The sequence below is a fragment of the Pimephales promelas genome, chromosome 24 (genome assembly GCF_988280905.1).
Source record: "Pimephales promelas chromosome 24, fPimPro1.hap1.1, whole genome shotgun sequence".
Lineage (NCBI taxonomy): Eukaryota > Metazoa > Chordata > Actinopteri > Cypriniformes > Leuciscidae > Pimephales > Pimephales promelas.
In genome coordinates, this window is record NC_142792.1 from 11,939,022 (window position 1) to 11,962,445 (window position 23,424).

The following is a 23,424-nucleotide window of genomic DNA, read 5'->3' on the forward strand; positions in this document are numbered from 1 at the left end:
AATCTTTCTTGACGTATTAAGTGGTCACCGTTCACTTTCATTGTAGGGAAAACAGCAGCTAGGACATTCTGCTCAACATCTCCTTTTAAGTTCCAGTCTAAAAAGGAAGTCAGACAGCTTTTGAACAACATGAAGGCAAGTAAATGAAAAAATATTTCATCCCTTTATTAATGATTAACACTAGTTGGTATTTTGCAGCTGTGAGTGTCCTTTATTGATACCCTTTCCATCTGACTGGCAAAGATGATGTTTCAAAAACATGTCAGCCAATTAAAGATCAGTCTGGTCATCGTGTCTGAAAATTGCTTCTTGAACAAATTTGTCCTGCTAATGAGGTGGGTGCTGTTCTCCTTCAGGACATTTTTAGGTTCAAGTGGACTAGAAGAGTACTGATAATTTGGCCAAGGGCAGTCAAACAAGCCGAACGCATCACTAGCAGCTAGCAATCCGTGCTTTGACAGTTATCCCAGCCATTTAACTTTTTTTCTTTTTTCCTAAATTGGTAACTTCACTCAAGCAATTTTCAGTTGCTTTTTTGGACATCGAATGAGAAGCATGTTAAAAATGAGAAATCAATGTTATTCAACCTTGCTGAAGTGTACCCAAGTGCATTTTTTCTCTTCATATATATGTGTATACGTAGACTTACACACATATATATTGTAGATATACATGTACTGTGTGCATAGTTACATATATGTTACTCTACTAGAGTAAACCTGTTATCAAGAGGCTATTAAAAGTCATTACAGCAGGCTATAGAAGATCCAACAGCAATTGGGAACCTACCGCCAGTGGCAATCCCGTAAAGTCATCAGACAAAACATAGATAAGGAGGACATGGAAGGAAGAGACACAAATTAAAACAACCACACACAAAGGTGACCACATGATTCTGGGCACACCGTGAGAAATGACTGCTGAGAAGCTCAAAGGTCGTTCTGCTGACAATAAAATATGTATGTTGTGCCGGACATTATACTGCCATATTGCTCTGCATTGGTGTGTATCATTCAAATGTCTGTGCTAAGAGGGCGGATTCATTGTCCTTTAATATTTAGCCCATTAGCACAGGTATTAGAAACTATATATGGGTGTTTCCCTGCTAAAAACAACAGGTTAAATAAGCTTAAGTTGGTTTGTTTAGTCTTAGCTGGTTGTCTAACCTGTCTAAGATGGTCTTCCCTCTTAAACCATCAAAGAGACAAGCCTAACCACCTTAGGCTGGTTTAAGTTGTTTTATTCAGCAGGGTTGTGTTTGAAAATATTGATTACTGTATATGTATTTCAATGGCCGCAGTTATTTTTTTGAAACACCCATTTTGAATGTACTAATACACAATGTTGGTTTGTAAACGTCATATATATATCTGCTTTTCACCAACAAGTGTTCGCATTTGGTTTGACGCTGATAAACTGTGACATTCTGGAATGGCACACTGGGTTTTTAAAGAGTGTTGTTAATTATCTGTGTCTGTTCCTCTTCACTGTGCTTTGTGCTCGAAAATCAATGTCTCTAATTTGGGATCTGAGTGGTCTTGGCATGGTCTCAAAGCCAGTGTCCTTACACCGTGAATTAAGCTGACTTTGTCAATTATTCTGTTAGAAGTGTACTATTGCAAGCTTGTTAATACAATTAACATGCTAACTAGGGTTAAAGTGCCAGTGTTCCATATAATTTGGGTGTGTGGGAAAGAGCGAGCTGCATTAATGTTCTTTCTCCTATTTTTTTCCCATCTACTGTCATTTCTCTGGGTTGATACCACTTCATAGCACAGTTAACCATATGCAGCACTACAAAGACTGTGAATTAAGTTAAATGAAAAAAATCAATACTTTAATGAACCGTTAACATGCCCAGGTTTGCAGTCCTGCAATTAAATTCAGCTGTGAAACAACATCATCAACAGATGACTCGATCTAGTTTGAGTTGTCTTATGAATATTCTTAATTAGCATTGTACATTAATAAAATAAGACTTGAGGAAATTATTATTTCATGCAACTGCTGACCACTAAAGAATACGGCTAATAATACCAAAAATAGTGACAAATTGTTTTTACCTCGGTTTTGACACCGTCTGTGACGTCCTTCATGTTGATGGCATTCTTGCCCTTGTCTTTGCCCTTTTTCTTGTTCTTCTTCTTGAATATCCACTTTTTGCAGACGCAGAAGCAGCAGGAAACAACTAGTACAACAGCAACAAATGCGATGGCGACGATGGCCCATGATGGCACTGTGCAGACAAAAACACAGAGAAAACATTCACAACATTTCAAATCTTCTGAAGCTATAGGATTTTGTAGGAACAGACCAAAATTGTAGTTATTCAAATCTGAGTTTAATATATTACATTCATTGTATGGAAAAGAGCAGCCAGGATATTTGATTAAGTTTCTCATTTTCTGTTACACAGAAAAGCCATATGGGTTTCTAAAGACAAGAATTTAAAAATTTGAGGTGAACTTTCTCTATTAAAATTTCCCCATTTATGTAGATAAAAGCTGCACTAGCAAGACCGTTCCAAATAGCCATGTTTTACAGTTCAATATCTTGCCAGAGCAACAAAGAAACGGAACAGGCTGGAAGGGAAAAGTTCCAGAGTGTTGGTTGACGCTCTTTGATCAATTGCCAGAGACCTTCATGTCTGCCGGTCGCACGGGATTAACGATCTTCACTCCGACAGAGATGTTGCAATACTCTGGTGAGAGTAATCAGCCAATTTAGCTGAAAACAGGAGCTGTTGACATTCACAACTTGCCATTTGATCACTCTTGGAAGACATTTTGAGCTTGACATTCTTAAAGCAATCACCCTGAGCAGAGGATTTATTTGATTGTCAAGGACAGCGTGAAACAAAATAAACGGAGCGAAAATGATCTGAAAAGTTTGACGTTTAATAAGATTTGGACTTAATAAACAAAAATGTATGCCCACTGACCAAGTTGCTCTTAAAAAATTTTTTGAGACCAATTTACATCCATACAGCATAATGAGGACATGTTGTAACCTAAAATAGTATTTCCTCTTCTGGTCATGACTTTATAAACACAGCTCCGAACTCCAGCGAGCGCTGTCAAGGGAGGACAATCGAGCTTCTCAGCTTTTCGACAAGATTAACAGCCTCCTGCCAAGAGAAAGAGCGACGCCTCTATACAGCAGGGCTAAAACTGCATGCGTCGACAGAGCACGAGCACCAAATACAAGAATGTCAGTTTCCTAGACTCAATAGAAGCTTCCTCCACAAACCCACATTTGCTGGGAATAATTGGTAGACAGATGTGGTAGAAGAATCCTGCATTCAGAGGCTCGTACAGTAATTACGTCTTTTTGCGCACACCACAACAAACACCTGGCAACCAAATGGCGACTTTCAGGGAAGCAGATTTCTTCAGAAAAGGCGACAATTTTCCCACTCCGGATTTGAATGTGCTTGATTTACTCTGGGACAATGCAGAGTCAAGGACTGTATAAATAATGCCAGGCTCCAGTGATCAAAAGACATCTTGTATGCATGATTTGGGAAACATGCAAGCACTCAAACATGATACATCTCAAGAAACCAAGGTCATGTTTCACCTCAAAATGACTTTAAAAAGTACTCTTCTCTTACTTACACTAAGAGAATTAATTAAAAAAAAATATATTATCTACTCTCATGGAAATGTTGGGGTTGGATGTGCTTAACTGCCCTAAAATTAATGTCACAATCAGATCATAGTGGATATCTACAATATCATACAGTATAATATCACTTATAGCATCATATAATATCATTTATTATTATTTTAATAAGAGATATAACTTAATTGATTTGACACATTTCTTTGTAATATTGGATTAAATGAGATCTGTTTTTCATATGACTCATCCATTTTATATTTCAAATGAAATTCCAGCCAGAACAGTTGGCATTTAGAACATGTCCAATATCCGGACAGCTTTTTTTTTTTCTTAAACATCCTCAATTTGAAACATATTTAGTTTCTCCTATCATGAAGACTTTATATTTGATTTGGCAGTAGAGAAACATTAAAAAGAAGGCTGCATCTCTATCTCCTAGGAGGGTTAAACTTGCTACCACAGGACACATTTCCCAAAGCCAGGTCCAAAGGGAGAGAAAACAGGGTGAGAGAGAGAGAGAGAGAGAGAAAAAAGAAAATCAATTGGCTGTTGACAAAATCGATAAGCACTCTCCTCTGAGGAAAAACAGTGAGTGATAGTCTAAAGTAACTTTGGGATCATCAGCCCACGGCCTCGACTTCGCTGTGGGGTAATGGAGGTGACAATCCCCCACTTTTTCCTTTGTCTTTCCTTCCGAGCATAACACCCTTCACTGGACTTCTTCAGTATATTCATTTAAGAAAACAAAACAAGACTTAACAAAAGACAAATTGGTTTTAGCTTATGGACCGACATCTGGTACCTCCCCAGATGGTTAACTCAAAATTAAGAGCAAATAACCGGGATCCCAAGAGTGTTTCTCTCAAATGCTTTGGTACACTTATTTCAGATGCACCAAAATATCACTACTTTAAAAGCATTGATAGGTTCAATATCTCGAACAGCTGAGTAAATGTGTTTTGCTTATTTAACGTAATATTTTGGCATGGTGTGAAACTTCATAAAAAAGATCATATGAAGAAGAAGAAAAAACACACTCACACTCAAAAATTCCCTCTCACCAGGCTTTCAAAATGCTTTTTCCAAAGCCCTGTCATTTCAAACCTTTTCAAAAAGAGGAGAATGTGTCAGCCATCTTAAAGGACACTTTTTGGTCAGTTGCCCCATTTTCTTTAAAAGCTTATGGCTTAAACCATAATTGATCCTGTCTAGCTTCAGACCCATGCTTGTCTAGCATCGGACCCCTGATTCATACCTGTTATAACCTGCTCTCCGGCCCACACTCTTTTCTCCACCACTAGCCTGAAGATCAGCCCACTAGGGGAATAAAGAGCCCCTTTCATTACTATGCCTTCTCTAGCACAACGCCTGCCGCATGGGACTCAAGCTACACAAAGCATTGAGCCATCATGACTTCAGACCAGCTAGTGCTCATCACTTCTCCTGGAGTACTATCATTATTGGACGTGTCTCGACAGCGGTCTCATGGAAGATTATATTGCTGCGTTTCATTCAGTGTCCTGTTGAATGTGACACTAGACTTTCAATTTGGGGAATCTGTCAGTCCACAAGTCACAGATTTTGCCAAGATAATTGTGCATGATGTAACACAACAATGTCGAGATGTACACAATTAATTACAAACTTTCACTTTTAAACTACTGTAAAGCTGAGCAATATGGCTTGAACTCTTTACTGCCTATGTACTTCAGAAATCCTTTTATGTGTGAATTAAATGTGGCCTTTTGTTATTATTACTGGATAAAAATAGCAGCGTAATTCCGATTTGGAGCTTAATCAAACTTCTCATGTCTGATTAGAAATTATTTTGTGTACTTTTAACTATGTATATGACAATATTGCTGCATTATATCAATGCATTCTCATCCCAAGGCGTCATATACTGATACGTTTGCCAATGCGTATCCAACGCACATGGCACCCTTTTGCGTCAATATAAAACGCTTCGGTTATGGGTAGGTTTAGGTCTGGGGTAGGGTTAGGGTTAAAACCACTAGGAGGCGCCCTCTGGCCCATATATATCTGCGTCTCATGGGTGCCATGTGCGTTGGATGTATACGCATTGGCAAAAGCGTCAGTGAACATATTTGCACTACAAACAAGAATACGATTATAAATTAAAATTATCTTATAAGAAATACAGTACCAGTTTGCAGTATCAAAAAGCATATTGAGCTAATTTGCAGAGCTAAAATAACTAGAAGCGGATGACACCGGAAGCCATCCAATTTACAAACGGCTGTTAAAAAATATGGTGGATACAGTAAAAATATTTCATACTCATGCTATAAATCATACAATTAAACACGACTCATAAGCAACTGAAAGATTATCTAGAAGATCCAATGAAAATAAGATTAAAAACCTCTTGGTTTCAAGTGCCACAGGATACTGCAAAGGGACATAATCTCGCATGACAGCGGCAAGCACATACAAGTCTGTAAAGGTCGATGATGAGAACCATTTAGTGCTACAGCAGACACTGAGCAATTCTGACACTTTTATAATGAAAGCTTATGAAAAAAAATATGTTTAATACAACAAGCACAGCTTGAGTCCGAGTAAATTGACTGCTATGAGTACATTAGCTGTATTTTTAATCACACAGTCTGCTGTAGCAATTAGATTACTTTTATCACGGAAGAGAAAAAAATAAAATAAAATACTTCTCATATCAAGCCTAGTGTTGTTTAGAAGCAAAATTGCATCGGTTGAGCACTAATAGATGCAAATAAGTCTAATGTTTCGCCGTCCAGTGCAATAAACCAGAGTGCTTATCTTCTTCATCAAGCAAATGTCCTATTCTGAAAGACACTTTTGTGTTTCTTAATTAAAAGAACTCGAGACCCAGAAAGCAATAGAAACATTTTCTAATTAACTCAATTGTGTAAGTGTCTATTGTCCTTTGGGATTGCAGAGCAAGCATGTGCTCTTCAACTTCCAGCAGATATCTTTCGTTCCGCCGTGCACATGCACACACAAACTCTCAACATGAAGCATAAAATGAGGTTTCGTAGCTGGCCAATCGGAGAGGAACATTTGTCCAATTCAGCACCGCTGTGGTGCACAATGCGAAGCCAAATACAGCTTAGAACAATGACACGACAAGAGGTGGATGCCAATGAAAGTCTGCCATCTCGCTACTGCATTCAAGGACGTGAAGAGTCCTTCTGGCCCAACCTCATCCAAATGGGTATGTGAATAAGATCTTGAGTGCACTCATTGGCTCTCCACCTTCTCCGTGACAAAAGAATACAGAATCAGACTTATTAAAGTGGACCAGCACAAAAATATCACCAAGCTGCATTAGCAAGCCATGCCAGGGAGTCGACACAATAATGACTCTGCGATTGGCATCTTAGATTTACAGAAGAATCTTATCGCACTTTTGCAGTGCAGACTGCAATAGATGGGCTACCGCATTATAACTATACACATGAAAACATCAGAACTATGCATGTACTTGACAAAATTCTCACCCCGAGTTTCGTCACCTGCCCACAGTTTTTAATAAACATAATTACTTTAAATGTTCAAGTTTTTATTCAAGTATCTAGGTAGGTACTGCCTGAAGCATCTAGTCTGCAGCTAGGGATATTACATTTTTTTTTAAATATGCAAATTAATTTTCACAACACCCACATAAAATAAGACATTACTTATGCACAGCTACAGGGTGAATCTCACAAAACATTTCATGAAAAGATTTTCATTTCATATTTGACCTGAAAACAACAACAACAACAACAACAACAAAGTAACACTTTACAATAGGTTCATTATAGTTAACATTAGTTTATGTATTAAAGGTTGTTGTTTAAATAAAAATGGTAACACTTTACAATAGGTTCATTAGTTAACATTAGTTAAAATATTAAAGGGGTGGTATAATGCCCCCTAATGCTCCCTTTGCTTTGAAGTAACTTTAAGCGTTGTAACTGCAGATGTTGTTTATGCTCAAAAAGCAACATTACACACTAACTAAAGTTAGAAAAGTGAAATCATAATCAACCACCCCTTTAACTAATGTACTAAACATGATCAATCCATTTGTTCTTTGTTAACCTAGTTAATAAAAATACAGCTGTTCATTAGTGTTAGTTCACAGTGCATTAACTAATGTTAACAAGATTTAAATAAAGTATTAATTAATGTTGAAATTAACATTAACAAAGATTATTAAATGTTGTATACGTGCAGTTCATTATTAGTTGATGATATTGTTGTTAACTAATGTTAACTAACAAATCTTATTGTAAAGTGTAACCAAAAAAACACTAAAAAGTCCTTATAAAAAGCTACAGGGGAATATCATGAAAGCTCTCAAGAACATTTCCATTTCATATTTGACCTGAAAACAAACAAACAAACAAACAAACAAACTAAATAGTCTTAAAAAAGGACTAGTTCTATATATATCATTTTCTCCACTTTTCTCCCTTTTTGACTAGTGTGAAATGTAGGGTAGACATGTTTTCATGATATTCATCCTATGAGCAATTAAAACAATACATTAATATTAGTCCAGCTCTCAATTACAGATTACAACCGTAAAAGTAAACTGGTCATCAGCAGTAGTGGCACCATGCTGGGATTCTCTTTGGGCAGCCCAGGGCTCATTCTCCCGCTGTTTGTCTGATCAGAATGTAATGTGAGCTTCTCTGACCAGCGAGGTTGTGTTGCCTGTTAACGCGAAGCTAACAGTAACATGATATATCCCCAGGCGGCATGCTGCGGGGCGAGTTACCCACTCTTACACTTGTTAACACGCCAAATCGGAATGAGAAACTCGATGTCTTAACAGGCGTGATTTGATTGAGAGTGCGTCATGATTGTGTGCGCTAGTGAGTGCACAGGGCCAAGCGGAGGAAAAATGATCCATCGGTGTAATACAGCACACACTGGCAACCCAAACTAATGTGTTTTGACAGCACGCCATTGGTCAATTAACCCTGGTACTAGAGCATGTTATACAGCATGAGAGAAAGACAACCCTGTTGCACTTCCAAATATCTCTGCATCAAAGCAACAATAAAGTACTCTTGCTCTGCGGTCGCCCTACAGGTTGAACGCGGAATTATCCATTACCGCTGTCGTACATAATTTAGCCTACCGTCCGCAGCCTACTGTCGCACACAAACTCGCGTTTTATCCAGCACCGGCTTTGGAATGAACAATGTCCATATAGGTAGAGTATGTTGCATGATTTTATGAAAGTATGAAGCATTGCGACATCAGAAACGAAGAAAAACAAACAAAGCTATTGTAACGCTTGCCTTAAAGCAAGTCAAATTTGTAGTTTTATTATGTCTCATTCGAACTACAGAAACGCTACCCGATCTGGCTATCTTGCGTAGTGCGGCTATAGCAGGTACAGGGCCGCAAAGCGAATGCAGAAGTGCCTTTCACCCTGTTATCGTTTTTACCTCTTGTAACCACAGCCACGTCCAAGTGATCTGAAGGTGCTGGCGCTTTGTGGCTGTGGTAACAAGAGGTAAAAACGATATAAATACTGTTTGTTTTCTCACACAAACCGCTCGTTTCGTGTCTTAGGCCATCAATGTGTACTTACATTTACGAGTCATTAAAGCACGTTTAATTTGGACTTCTCTGTGCATGCTCTTTGAGGTGGTGACCATAGACCACCATTATATGACTGACAGACAAGAACGGTTTGACCTAAAAATATCAAAATTGAAACTACTGCAGGAACGAAGACACCTACATCTTGGATGCCCTTGAGGTAAGCTAAAACATACCAAAAATGAATTTCAAAGTGAACTATCCCTTTAATTAGATAGTCGTGACAAGGATTATTAGGAATTTTGTTTGTTGTGGTTGGCAAGTGCTGAAGACAATCATTTGAACTGAATATCGCATGAAAGAGAAACTTTACTGAGCCATCCCGTGTGATTTAATGTCCCTCCCAAACAAACCAAGAGACTCACATAAGAAAATATTTGAAGGGAAAAAGACAGAGAAGTGTGATAACAGTTTATGTGATATTGCGAGCAGATTAATATCCACTCTTTCATATCCTCTGTCAACAGCATTCAGATCAGATATTATCTTTTGTTATTACAGACGTTGTCATTATTTGGTCTGTGACGTACGATGCGTTCGGATGGTGAGTGACACCGATGATCAGACTCTGACTGAAAACTGATAATAACACTGATTGTGGTAATCAAAATATCAGGTACAACAGCTATGAGAGACAACAAACAAACCAAAACTCTCATTTTGTATTGGTGTAATGCTACGTTGATGGTTTGTCACATTGTATTGTGCACCAAGTGAACACTCCCTTTATTCTTTTGCACTCTACCATTCAAAATTTTGGGGTCAATAATATTTTTTTATTAAGTTTTGACAGACGTCTTTTATGCTAAAAAAATAAATGGTCATTTAACTTGTCAATGTCATTTATTTCGGTGATGGCAAAGCTAAATGTTCAGGTGACAACATCATTACTTCACTGTCACTTGATCCTTCATAAATGAGTATAATTTGCTGATTTGCAGCACAAGAAACATATCTTATTATTGTCAGTGTTAATAGCTCTCAAAACGTATTCACTTTATAGCCCTTAATCCTGTAATTGTCGACAAATGTGGGCACAGAGGACTCAGGTGTGATCCTAATTTTTTATTATAAATGTTATATCACTGTCTTCAATAAAGTTTTGTCTATCCATTTATGGTGTTTTTGTTTATTTTTGGGGTATTTTTGAATTTATTTACCATATTATCTATGTAAATTATGCTTATTTTTATGTTTTGTTTAAAATTTTTTCAACTACATTAAAATATCATTCCAATAAGTTCTTTACAGGAACTGTGATGCATTTTTTTTTCAGGGTTATTTGATTAACCGAAAGCAGAAATCTTTTGTAATATTATAGATGACTTTAATGTCTCTTAGCTTCTCCTACACTGCAGGGACAAAACGTGTCTTTTCTCATATGTTTGTTTATTACTGTAATGCAGTTTCAACTTGTTTTAAATGAGATTATCTCTCCCTCCAAAAGGCTTTATAATGTGAAGCAGGCAGACGGAGAGGCTGGGGTTTTATTTTTGTTTGTTTACATAATTCAATTTCAAAGGAGCAGGGTTGACAAGCCTGCTAACCTTCAGATGTCCTCTTGGGCGGTCTTGGGGGCAGCAGGGAGAGGGGAAGAAAGGGAGATAGGATTAGGTCAAAGGTCAGCAGAATGGGAGGACTAACCGCTCCATCTGTCAGGCGGTTGGCTGATGATGTGTTTGGCACCCTGCTCCTGTTTGCCTCCTGTTGCTGACTATGACTGAGGCTTTCTACATACTGGCAAACAACACAATCCCGCTAAACATCACACTTCACAAACATATATTGAAGTCTCAAAACTTGTCATCACTTAGCATTTATGTAGTTCAACTAGTAAAACATGACAGTAGAGCTGCTAAGATCATGAGTTCCTAGAAAATACTTACAAACTAATGACAACAACATGCTGAGTTTTTAAATAAAGATACTTTTTTTTGCAATAGGTTTACAATAGCTGCGCCTATGTAGAGGGTAGACACCTATGCAGCAGGTTTGAAACAAAAATTACAAGACAGACAAAGCTTTTCATGGTTATGATCAAAATAAATTGCAAATGGCTTATAATAATGGCAATTTATACTTTCTGACCCCATTAATTTGTAGTTAATGTTCAAAGCACATGCTCCCAATTACGTTTGCATGTTAAGAAAAGAAAAGAACATTGATTGTGGTGTTTAATAGGACATCTCACACATTTGCAGAGATAGATGGAAGGGGCATTGTGTTGGGCATCAGTGTACCCAGTGTGAAAGTGTGTTTCAGAGGCTGGACTGTGTGTTCGTTATTCATGGTAATTTTGGCAGAGCTGAATGATGTCTCAAACTGTCTCTGTGCGGTGAGGTTAATTATCATCGAAAACAGACGCCTTGAGCTTGAGCAGCGGAGCGTTGGGAGAATAACCAGAGCTGTTGTGTTACAGTCATTTTCTTTTGTTGCTTTGAGTCAACAAAGCTGAGTAACCGCAGCAGTGCAGAGACATTTTCGAGCCAAGATGGTCGGGTTCAAACTGTTGAACCTGTCAAAAGGACTCAAGGGCTGAACGTTTTCAAAGAGAGCCATGACAAAACGAGTGTGGCGTACTGAGAGCTTACCTGTCGGAGTGATTCTACACTCAGGACCGTTTGTAACGGGTGCCGTAGAACGGATGTGATGTTGTGTGACCGTGAGCGTAGAGGGAACGTTAGTAATCACAGGTTATGGATAAACCTTTTTGAATATGTGTCGCCATCTGAGACTTCGAACAAATTGGACAAAAACAAATTGCCTGTTCATTTACATTTACCCTCGGTCTGAAGTATGAGGGAGTAATTGAGAGTTTCATCAGCTTTGGTCGCTTCTGGGCCAATGAAAGCTGCAATGGAGACCAGACCTTCTTGCTGTCAGTCTGAAGGTCTGGCTATCCAAACCATCAAGCTCTCACCTATATGTACACCGACATAAAGATAGTTTCAGACCTGACCTTGGTTGAAAAGGTTCTATAGGATATATTTGAAACATTATAATTAATATAACAACTTCTCAACGTCAGTGGTTTCCTAGTTGTGTTCGTGATGTGAAGCCTTACGTTGTCCGGCTTCATACTGTCAGAAGGTAATGTTGTGAGGTCTCTCTTCATCACCCACTGTGATGTACTGTACTGGGGAATCAGAGGGTGAGAAGTTTGTCGCACCGCTCATGTGTAGGGTAGACACATTGTTTTGGCAGTTGTGACGTTTAAAGTAGATTCATAGTATTTATCTTTATCTGCCTCCTGGCAGTCCTTTCACTCAAACTTAGTAAATCCTTCAAGCTTAGTGCAACACCGTGCATTATATTTTACACAACTCCCTGCGATACTCAATTTTGATTCTTCAATCACAACATCTAGCGGTCTAAAGCAGGGACTGCGAGTAATCTTGAGGTAATAAAATGTCAAATTAATATTTTGTGTTCAATTTGCTACATATATGTCACAAGTAGTCACATAATAAGCGGAAGATTTCACAGTGGCTCTTGAAGAGGTTTCTTTGCATTTCAATCTGCTGACTGTACAAGACCCACCCACGAACCACTAAACTAGTGAATAAAAAGTGTGTTTAAGGAGGTTTACTTTTAAAAGATCCAAAAGTGTCCAAGACGCTCTTAGTTGTGGCATGGAAATAGATCTTAAACAGTAGTCGTCTTCATATTTTGCCTGCATAGCACTATGACAGAAAGGCAGAAGGGTTAGAGTGAAGTATATCTTTTTCATCACTACGCAGCATCTGTCTGTGTTCCTCTTTTTTTTGTCACGCTAGATGGCGGATTGTGACAGGTCCATGCATCTTACTTTTACAGGCGGCACCTGCATATATTCAACGCAGTGGATTATATTGGAGAAGAACTGCTCAAGTATTCTGCATCTGGACTCGCCCATTCATCACTAATGCAGGTCCGTCAGGGTTTCTGGATGCCTCGGTCAATACAGCACCCTTCTCCCCAGGCATTCATCAACCCAGGCACCAGTTGGCACGGAGACATGTGTGTGATGGAGGGAGGCGGCTAAAACAGTAATTTAAGACACTGTAATGGAGTGTCTTTTTCTGGCTGGATCTCAGAAGGGGCATATCTGTCTGAGTCAAATGCGGCAACCCTTTATTTTACAGTTGTCTGCAGGAAGGCAAAGTGATAATTAATGTGGTGAATGTGTCTCCAAGCGCGAAAGCAAGGGTGGAAGTGAAAGTGTACGTGTGTGAGCGAGAAGTTGTATGTGTGAAATCGAGTATGAGAAATAGAGAGATTGGCAAAATGACCAGACACCTATAGTAAGGTACTGTAGGGGTAGGAGATGACTCGAATAGATCTCAGGTCTGCGTGATGGTGTCATGTTAGATATGGCGTAATTTATAGGGCTGGGTATTGACACAAATTTCATGATTGGATTAGAATTTGATTCACAAGCATGCAATTCGATTAGATTTCCATTCGATTCAATATTGATTATTTTAGATACAGCAATTGTGCAAATTTTCTCGAGGGAAAAACAAACCTCTCACCTAATACTGTAAACTATACATGGGAGTCAGTTGTGCCAATGGTGCTACATTACTATTATATTGAAGGCTAAAATTAACTGATTTGTATACAAACACATAAATTACACTCAAGGAAGATTTTTTTAAATAAAATATAAAAGTTTATTCAAACATGAATTAAATGTTGAAGAATATAAATAATATAATTAATATGTTATGTGGTGCATGTATTTATTAAAATGCTCCTCTCTAGATTTAATTTTTCAAGCTGACTAACAAGTTTATTTTTGAGGTAAATCTCACATTACTTGACATTGAAACTGTTTTATTGATGTCTTTCCGGCGGTTGAAATACTGATTGGGCGATCACGTGACATGATACGGATTTCGGCAAGTTGCACTGTATCTTTTAGCATACCTTCTGATGTTCATTCATGTTTATTTGTTGCTGAAACTACTTGGTTACTCAAGATGCTCAATGGGCTAGCTGTGCAGCTGCAAATGCGTTTTACATATAGGTTTACATAAAAAACTACGCAATAACCAGTTCACGTGAGGTCTATGCAGCCGCTTCACTTGAACTGAGGTGCCACTGCGATCTGTTTCACCACATTAAACAGCGCCAAAACGGTTTCGTAATAAAATCTGAAATCTGAGACTTTGTTTTCCATATCAAAAAATTAATAAAGCACAAAGATTATTGTTATTTATTGGATGGGAGGTACGCTACAATGTTCTGTTCCTTCATTAATTAAAAACAGAATAGACTAATTGAGTCTTGGGATTTAAGAACTAATATTGGTTTTTAAAAATGAGAATCGATCATTTTTACCCAATTATTTCGAATTCTGCCATCACCTCCGCTACATACATAAGTTACTCTAGCACTATTCAGTGGTGGGCAGGTTGTCAATTGTAAATAAATTGTAAATAAAAGAAAAAAACAAACAAACACCTATTTTAATTTTTATTAGATAACGAACAAAGTTTTTGTCTTTGTTATTTATTTTGTCAACTATAACAGTCTTGTTTGAAAGTGCTTTAGTCAGGTGTGTGTTTATAGTTTATAGTCTATTGGTGATCTCATATGGCAACATATTCCAGTCCAAGACAGTTATAATGTGACCTTGATTTCCAGTATGTAATAGAAAAAAAAATAATCTCTGGTACATAAAAGCACCTAGCTAAAGAAACACCCACACACAAACAGCTGCAGAATTTTCATAATTTTTCATAGAAATATAAAGGGGCATACAGTGAATTGGTTGATGGTTAGGTATGAATTTAGTTCCATGATTCACAGTGAGAGCTATGGTGTGTTGGGGACAGAGGCACAGGGCACTTAGACAAACAAAGGCATGCAAATAACAAAACTCATTTACCTGCTTATTTACAATTAGAATGAGAAGGAACATGTTTGGTGGCCGCCTGTTTCTCAAGCTCATTATTTTTCAGCACTGGCTAAACAATGGAAGTTTAAAAATTTGAAAGAAAATAATAAAAAATGGATCCGACAGAACTTGCCAATGCAACCAATTCTGGCACTCAATCAATGCCATTCAGAGATTTTTTTAATGTAAAATTATGTAAAACGAACACAGCACACTGAAGCTGAAATATAACCAAGTGTAACCTTTGAGTGTTGTGACAAGAAGAACAACAAGAAGAAAAAACGGTTTACTCACGTGGGATTTTGTGCAGTTCATTCATGAACTTGTCTTTGACTTTGGAGAACATCTCATCTTTGGTCTCTCGGGGACCAGGCCCTGCTGCCTCTGTGCTGTTGCCCAATACCTCAGGTGCTGCGCTGGGCGCAGGGTTCCCCACCAGAGCCTCCCTTCGACTCATCGCTGGAAGTGGCAGCCAGGCAGAAGCTAAATATGAAAAGATGAGAGAGGGTTACTCATACTATCTGGAATATTTGAAAAGGAAATATCAGTTGCACATTCACAATTCTTCCAATATATTTATCTGTTGGATAATGTATACCACATGGATATGTACAGTAGGTGCCTGCAAATATGGCATGAGAAATAAAACAGTAAACAGTGGCAGGACAATACTGGGAATTTTGATTCATTCCACTGAGTTGAATCTTTTGATTCTGTTAAACACAGGCTCATTCAGATTCATTCCAGCGAACAATGAGTGTCTAACTATAACGAGTGAATCATTGAATCATTCACTTAACCGTTAGAAGCACATTTTCTCATTCCACTGTGCTGCTTTTTCATTGCTTTTCTATGTAAATAGATGTGTTTGACCATTGTGCTCGCATTGTTAAATATTGCAGCGTTTAGTCTTTTGACCGTATTCAGAAAAAACGTCCGTCGCGATTTTGTGTTCTGTGTGAACAGGCCCTAAGAATGTCAGGAGAACCATGTTTTTTTTCTCGAGAATAATGGTGTATTTACGACATCTACCTATAGGGGTTTACTGTTGAAGCTAATCAGTCAAACATAGTTAAAAAGGAAAGACTCAAAACACTGACTTGTTTTGCTAAGACATGCAGACTGATTGAACAACATGCCCCTTTTTGTTTAGTCATTAATTAATCCAGTTCATTCTGTACAAAATTCTCATCTCGTTCAGACTCAAAACACTAACTTGTTGAGTGTAGGGGCATATTTGTTCACTTAGCTTGTTCAAACAATAAAATACTCCTTTCACAGTCCACAAAGTAAATTTTCTTCAAAGTTAACTGAACACTGAAAAGATTTGCTCAAAAACACTGGGTTGTTCACAACGTCGCTAATGGGGATATAGATAGAAGGCAGATAACGGGTCAGGATGTGAGAGATGGAGTGCGAATGAGAAAGATGAGAACTCCAGTGTGCGAGTGTCTAATCTAGTGTGCGAGGAAGGTAGAGAATGAGGTGTGACTATGGGAAGCCTTCGACAACAGCATGCTCTGAACAAATGCACTTGTGAGGTGTGTTTAGCTGTTTAAACATCCTCCCATCCATCCATCCATCCTAATCTTTTGCTTGCGTTTACACAGTCCTCTGTTCATTTACTCACTCACTTGCCCACAGACTCTCTCTGCCTAACCAGTTCATGTGCAGTCAGCATTGCATCTCTCTTGTCGGTACCGCCATGACCCCAGGAAGTCCTGAAGGCCAGCGGTAGGTCGTGGTACGTGCTGATGAACAGTGAGCAGACTATGAGCCGCCTTCTCTTCTAGCCACAGGGCATGCAAGATCTGCCCACTCCCGCACAGCCGGTGTCGCTGCCATTGTACCTGCTCTGTAATTACTGCCATTGTCAATCACTCAGATGGAATAATAATAGATTGAATGAATGCAGCAGGTACAAAACCTCAAAGTTTAGAGGAGTTCGAGTGAACTTGCAGCAAGTTTAATTAGACTTTCTATTGGGTGGGATGGCTCTCCTCTCCTCCTTTCTCTACAGGTGATTGCCTGGAAAGAGGAAACTGCTGGAGCTGTTGCATTTGACAGGTTGTCATTGCTGTGCTCATGTCACTACGGTGACAGCAGGATTGCTAGCTTACAGATTATACGAAATGTGTGTCGGGTTTTATTTTAGCTAGAAAGAGCATTCAAGTGCAAAATAAAGTGTCTTTTGCACATTTTCACATTTTCAAAATCTTCACAAATATTTAAGAAATTATTTTGGGTTTGGTTTGTCAAAATAATTGTAAATCTGATCTCTTGCAGAGTCGACTAATCACAATGTTCTGCAGGTTCGAAGGTACTCTAATACTGTATTTGCTTATCCTCTCTCTGGAAAGACATTTTCTATGGGCTGTGTGCAATTTTCTATCCAAGTGACACAGAGCGATCGCTAACAAAAAAGAAATCAAAAAGTATCAGAACATGATAAAAATTCTTTAAAGTACCTTGGACTACCATGTAAAATACTGTGCCATGGCAAATAAACGCTAAATGGCCCATAATGCAATTCTATATTATTTTGTCTAAATACATTAAGAAACTTAATGCGAGTGAACACAGGCATGACAAAGTTAATAATGTATAGTATAAAAAAAAAATGGACATTTATTTTCAGATACACTACAGATTACATTTACCAGCTCATTTTTTTAACATGACCTTTAAGAGAGTGTTTGATGATGATGATAAATGTAAAAATAGGTAGAGTTAGCATGCAAAATGAAATATCCCTTATTGGCGGATGTACATACAAAATATAGACACAAAAACAGGTCTAAGATTGTCTAATATTGCCTGATTATATCTCCTGGATATATATATAAACAGCACTGGCCCCCCAAGATATAGTAAGAGAAAATGGGACTCATCAGACCAGACAACCTTCTTCCACTGCTCCAAGGTCCAGTTTCGAAAGCCTACATTGCCATCACTCATCGATGAGCCTTGGGCACCAATCACCCTATCGCTCATTTTCCCCTCCTCAGACCACTTTTGGTAAATTCTCACCCTTGCTCAGTAGGACCAACCCACAAGCCTTGCCATTTCAGACATACTCTGACACAGACACCTTGCCATAATAATTTGGCCCTTATCAAAGTCGCTAAGAAATGTTTTCCTATTCATTTCTCCTGCATCCAACATGAGAACTGATTGTTTGTTTACCCATCTAATCTACCCAGACCTTAATATGTAATATTTTGTTAACATGTGTAATATTCGCTTCACCTGTAACTTGCCATAATGTTTGGCTCAGTGTAAATACTGTATATGTATACAGTTCATTGCACACTTCACACAGTTCACCGGACACTAGTAAAACATCAATACTCTTCTATAATGAAATAGTAGCACTGTGGATGTTACTTGCAAAACTAAATTAACTAAACAACATGTAAATATTTATTTACAAACTACCAATAGTATTAACAGTAGACAGCATCAATGTAACATGCTACAGCCAGAGTACCTTTTTGTAGTAAGGGATACACAGAGTAGATATTGACCAACAGCTGGTCAAGCCCGTATGCTGCTGAGCACAAACTGACGCTAATGACTTCAACACAGCCTAACTGAGCTGTAGACACTATGGGGAAGTGTTTACATATGTACACAGCAGCAGCTGTGTGGTCTGCTGACACAATGGTGTGTGAAGAGCACCAGCTCCGGGTTCAACAACTGTGGCACTCGCTAGCTATGGCTTTCCTTAGTCACAATTCCTTCATTTCAACTGTTCAAAATTAGTTTCTATAGGATTTTTTTGTAGTTGGATATTTAGTTGCTATAAGTCCAAGATGATCAGGAACAGGTTTTTAAAAAGCTACATGTCAAGCCTTGGCTAGTCTGGTTAACATGCTACGTGGACAAGCAACTAGTATTCTCAAACTTCCACACTGCAAATGCTCATGCAACGTGTAAGTGGGAAAAAAAAAAAAGTTTGTAGAAGATTGGTTGGGTTGATTGGTTCCTTGCAGAGAAGGTTTCTGGATCACAAAGCTTGACAGGAGCTTCTGCTGACAGTCGAAAGGCTCTGTGTGTTTTTTAGAGCGCCGTGTCACTCTCCTGATATGATGTGGGCGGCAGTTGAGCTGGCAGCCGAGCTGAACTTTGGGAAGGTGGAGGAGGATGGGGAAAAAAGATGGATTTTGTGTGAGTGTGTGTTTGTGTGCATGAATAGCGCTGCCGCACACCTGCGAAGCTAGACTGCTTCACACAGTGAGTCAGAGGAGTCCATTATAAACACACAAAAAGCCATAATTATTCACAAATGGATAGAGGCAGTGCAAGAATGTCCATTAGGCCATTACTATTTGTATCACAAAGACAAAAAGAAAGTTGCACCTTTTAAGAGCTAAAACAGCAGGATGCAAGAGTCATGCCTATAAGAGGGCAACTGTGTAAATCAAGTGAATGTGTCCAGTGAACCTCGCAAGGATCACAGGCCCCCTTGATCCAAATAGCAAAACAGATCACACAAAACATAGCAAAAGCAGAGACGTGAATCATCCAGACTTTAAAAATAAAATCGCCATAAAACAGTAATGATGTCTCTACAAAGTTTCAGAGCTTTAATAACAGGAGCAGTTCTTGAGTTTGGAGAATTTGTGTAGTGTGCCTTTGAGATTGATTGAAAGTCTTTTTATTGATAGGCACGCACAGAGAAACTCTAAAATTAAATTATTTTAACAAAGTGGATGAAGAACATCCATCTACCGTAAAACTTCAAATAATAGCCTTGGCTTTTATTTTCCCAAATCGCTGAACTGCGCCGGCTTATATTTGAGGCAGGCGTCTACATGAGACTGGCCTTTATAATTTAATGTTGAACTTGAGATGTTGTTCATTGAGTCACTAATAACTAAAAATCTCCAAATGAAGAGTTCAGATGCAAAAGCCTCTAAATGCCATTTGAAATTTTCTTCTTTAATGATGATTTTTATCGAACTTGTATATTTAAGTTCAGTAATTTCACTTAAATAACAATTAATAGGTAATTATCATTGCCATTTAAGTGAATTTACTGAACTTAAATATACAAGTTTGATAAAAATCATCATTAAAGAAGAAAATTTCAAATGGCATTTAGAGGCTTTTGCATCTGAACTCTTCAAATGCTCCACGTGAAACTGCGGTCTTCCAATCTTTAACTATCGTGACAATTGACTTGATTAATATGCGTGAGGGAGAGAGAGCAAGACGAGAGTGGCGCTCTCTCTCTTTCCGTTCGTTATGCGCCCTTTCAAGCGCAGCAGTCATTCTATTCTACATCACTCACCGATCAAAATAGGTTTTGTCGGCCATCAAATAGCGGACGATCAGACGGTTTTAGAAGATTAACAACCCGAAACTTAAAAAAACAGACCCGACCTTTATTTGAGACCGGCTTTTATTTACCCGAACCTGCAGCCACACCAGGCGTGTAAAAGAGCCAGGCGTCTATTTGGGACTCGGCTATTATTTGAAGATTTACGGTAACCTTTTATTCAACCAAAACATGTAGGGCCCTATTTTAACAATCTAAAACGCAAGTGTCAAGCGCAAAGCGCAAGTAACTTTGTGGGTGGATCTCGATTTAACTGGCGGGATAAATGACTCTTGCGCTCAACTGAAGTAGCTTCATTATTCATAGGTGTGGTTTGGGCTTAACAGGAAACAATCCAATAAGATTGTCATATCACATTTCGCAAGTAATTTATATAAACTACACACGACTGCATAATATGCATCCAGGATGCACCATACTTTCTTTACCCAGCCCAGTGTGGGCCGTGGCACTGAGCAGGTGAAAAATCCTTACCCAATTACCACTCTGCCAGATGGCACAGCATGGCTTTCATTGCACTCGCTCCGGTGCTCAGCACATCAAACCATGCTTCTCTCCCTCCTTTCCTTGCTTCCTGCCTCATCCTTCCATTTTTCCCAAATGGGTTGCGCTCCTCTACCAAAACCTTCACTGCTGCCAGAGCAAAACTGCGGCTCCACATCGGAGCGTTGCCTTTATGTATGCTGAGTTGCTTCTACTTTGGTTGGACTCTTCCCTTGCTAATTTTTGAGGGCTTCCGGAATGTTTTATTTTTTTACTGTGGTTAGAGGCACTTCAAACTATGTCAAAGTTACGGTTCAGTCCATAACCACCCAGGCAATAAATGCTGGTCATGTTTTCGAGTGATTGAGGGCAGATGCGGATGTTTGGGCCATTGACATTACGCTTTCTTTCATCATGCAGAAATAGAAAATAGTGCAGCAAACGCACGTCTTGAATCACAATGAACATCATTTGCTTTGGACTTTGATCTTGGTCGTCTATATGTTCTGGTTTAAAGTTGAGGCTTAATCAAGCATGTAATCATCAATTACTTCCACTTAAATGGAGTTGACTTCCATTTGTCACCAGCGATATAGCCCTATGACATGTTTATTGCATATTAAAAAAACAAATGCATGCATAATGCAATCAACGAATGTTAGTGTGGAGTTGCAACCGAGAGAAGACATTTCATATTCACTGGTGCACTGAAGCTCAATGACAAATCAACATGTGCGGAATGTGTCTTCACAAGTTTGATTATGTGCTTTTGAGTCATTTCTGACAAATACTTGCAGATGCACCAGTCTCTCAGCACTGGGTGTGAAATGGTGTGGATGGCAGTGATTTTGTTTCAAGAAGTTATCATGCGAACATCTACAAATTCTTTAAGGAGCTTATGTGTATCTACGTGTTTTTAACAAAGTATTCATCTAGTTGACTACATATTGTTCTTCTGCCAGGCAAAGTCCAATTAAAGTTTAATAGCCTTTTAAATGCAGAGTTATTACTCTGATTCGATCAACCACATTCAAAGTTGTAAATTGTTGATATGTGCACACCTGTGGCAGCATATCATTTGAGTGATATATGTTGCTTGGCAACTGTAATGAGTGTACAGATACTGTAGGCTAATGAACTGTATTACTACCTGAAACAAATAAAAAATATTAATAACAAAAGGGATGTCTTATTTACCATTGTATATTAATTCTAATTCATAGGAACACTCCTTACCAGTATTCAAATTACTATATATTTTAATGTATTTTAGATTTCATTTTTAACACAAACGTAAGAAATAACACACCTGGAGTTTGAGACAAAGTTGTTAGCAAGGTGGAAAACAGGTGAAACGTAATCTAAATGAGGGTGTTGAGAAGAGTAAATTGGTATTTGTGGGGAAATAAATAATCTTGAACACATATTGTTTTATTTATAGATGTGTTCAATTTACTGTGTTATTGAAGGGAGAAAAAGTGTTAAATTTGAAGGTGTAAAATGCAAGAAAAAATGAAAAGGGGAGGCTGAATGCTTTCTGTTCTGTATGTATGTGTGAATGAGTATTCGTATATACAGTATGAGGGAGCAAGTGAGGCGGTGAGTGTCTGATCTCGATTTCTCTATTTAATGGTTTTGCTGTGATGATTTTTTTGTGTGATGTGATTCTATGACACATTCTTTATCAGAGTACCAAAGGATGGGATGTTGCATTGACAAAATATGTATTGTACACTGAATTTAACTGCAATGAATTGAGATAATAGCACAGTACTTTGATATACTATTGAAGAGAATGATAACCACAATCATAAAGCATGGGTCCTTAAAGAATACTATAGTATTACCATGATCTCTAAAAGTACTTTATCAACAGATAAACAGACAAGTTGATCTCTCACATTTATGAATATGCAAAAATCTGCAACTTAACATGCACAATGTCTCTTTCTAATGTTGTGCTTGCATGAATAATGCATATGGTTGCTGTTGACTGTAAAAAGTGAGTTGACAACAAAGGAAAAGTTCAAACCAAATTGTTATTTGAGCTAGCAAAGAGGGGTATATCTCAGTTGTAATGACTTTGGAAAAAGCTTGAGTGGGAAAAGGCTAATGGTGTGTAAATGTTTCGTCAAACAATGGGTCAGAAGCAGAGGAAGTAGAAAATAACAAAGAGAAAGGACACATTCGGTTGAGTCTTAGAAAAAAACATAAAAGAAAAAAATGTCTGGGTGAATGGTATGGTTCGGATCAATATTACAAATCAATGAGATGAGAAAGAGAAAGAAAGAAAGAGGGGGAGGAGAGATGAAAAACACTGATAACATAAACTGGCAGAGATTGGATGCTACAGGCATTGAACACGGATGAGCAGTGGCAACAACAACAATCGTGTTTTCTGTGGTTATTGGTAGCTGAATTTGACTATGTAATGACTCGCTCTAAATAAATATTGACATTAAGCTTAGTTGATTCTCCATTAGAT

At 38.2% G+C, this 23,424-nt stretch overlaps 1 protein-coding gene across 6 annotated transcripts in view; it reads right to left on the bottom strand.

Annotated features, from left to right (window-relative positions):
- Window positions 1-23,424, bottom strand: part of syt1a (synaptotagmin Ia) — a 170,187-nt gene that overhangs the window by 15,053 nt on the left and 131,710 nt on the right. For all 6 annotated transcript variants that reach the window (XM_039663316.2, XM_039663287.2, XM_039663325.2 and 3 more), the window contains 2 exons: window positions 15,407-15,595; window positions 2,064-2,236 (listed from right to left, as the gene is read on the bottom strand). In XM_039663316.2, coding sequence (XP_039519250.1) covers window positions 2,064-2,236; window positions 15,407-15,569 — 336 coding nt within the window. In that variant the 5' untranslated portion in view covers window positions 15,570-15,595. The remainder of the gene's footprint in view (window positions 1-2,063; window positions 2,237-15,406; window positions 15,596-23,424) is intronic.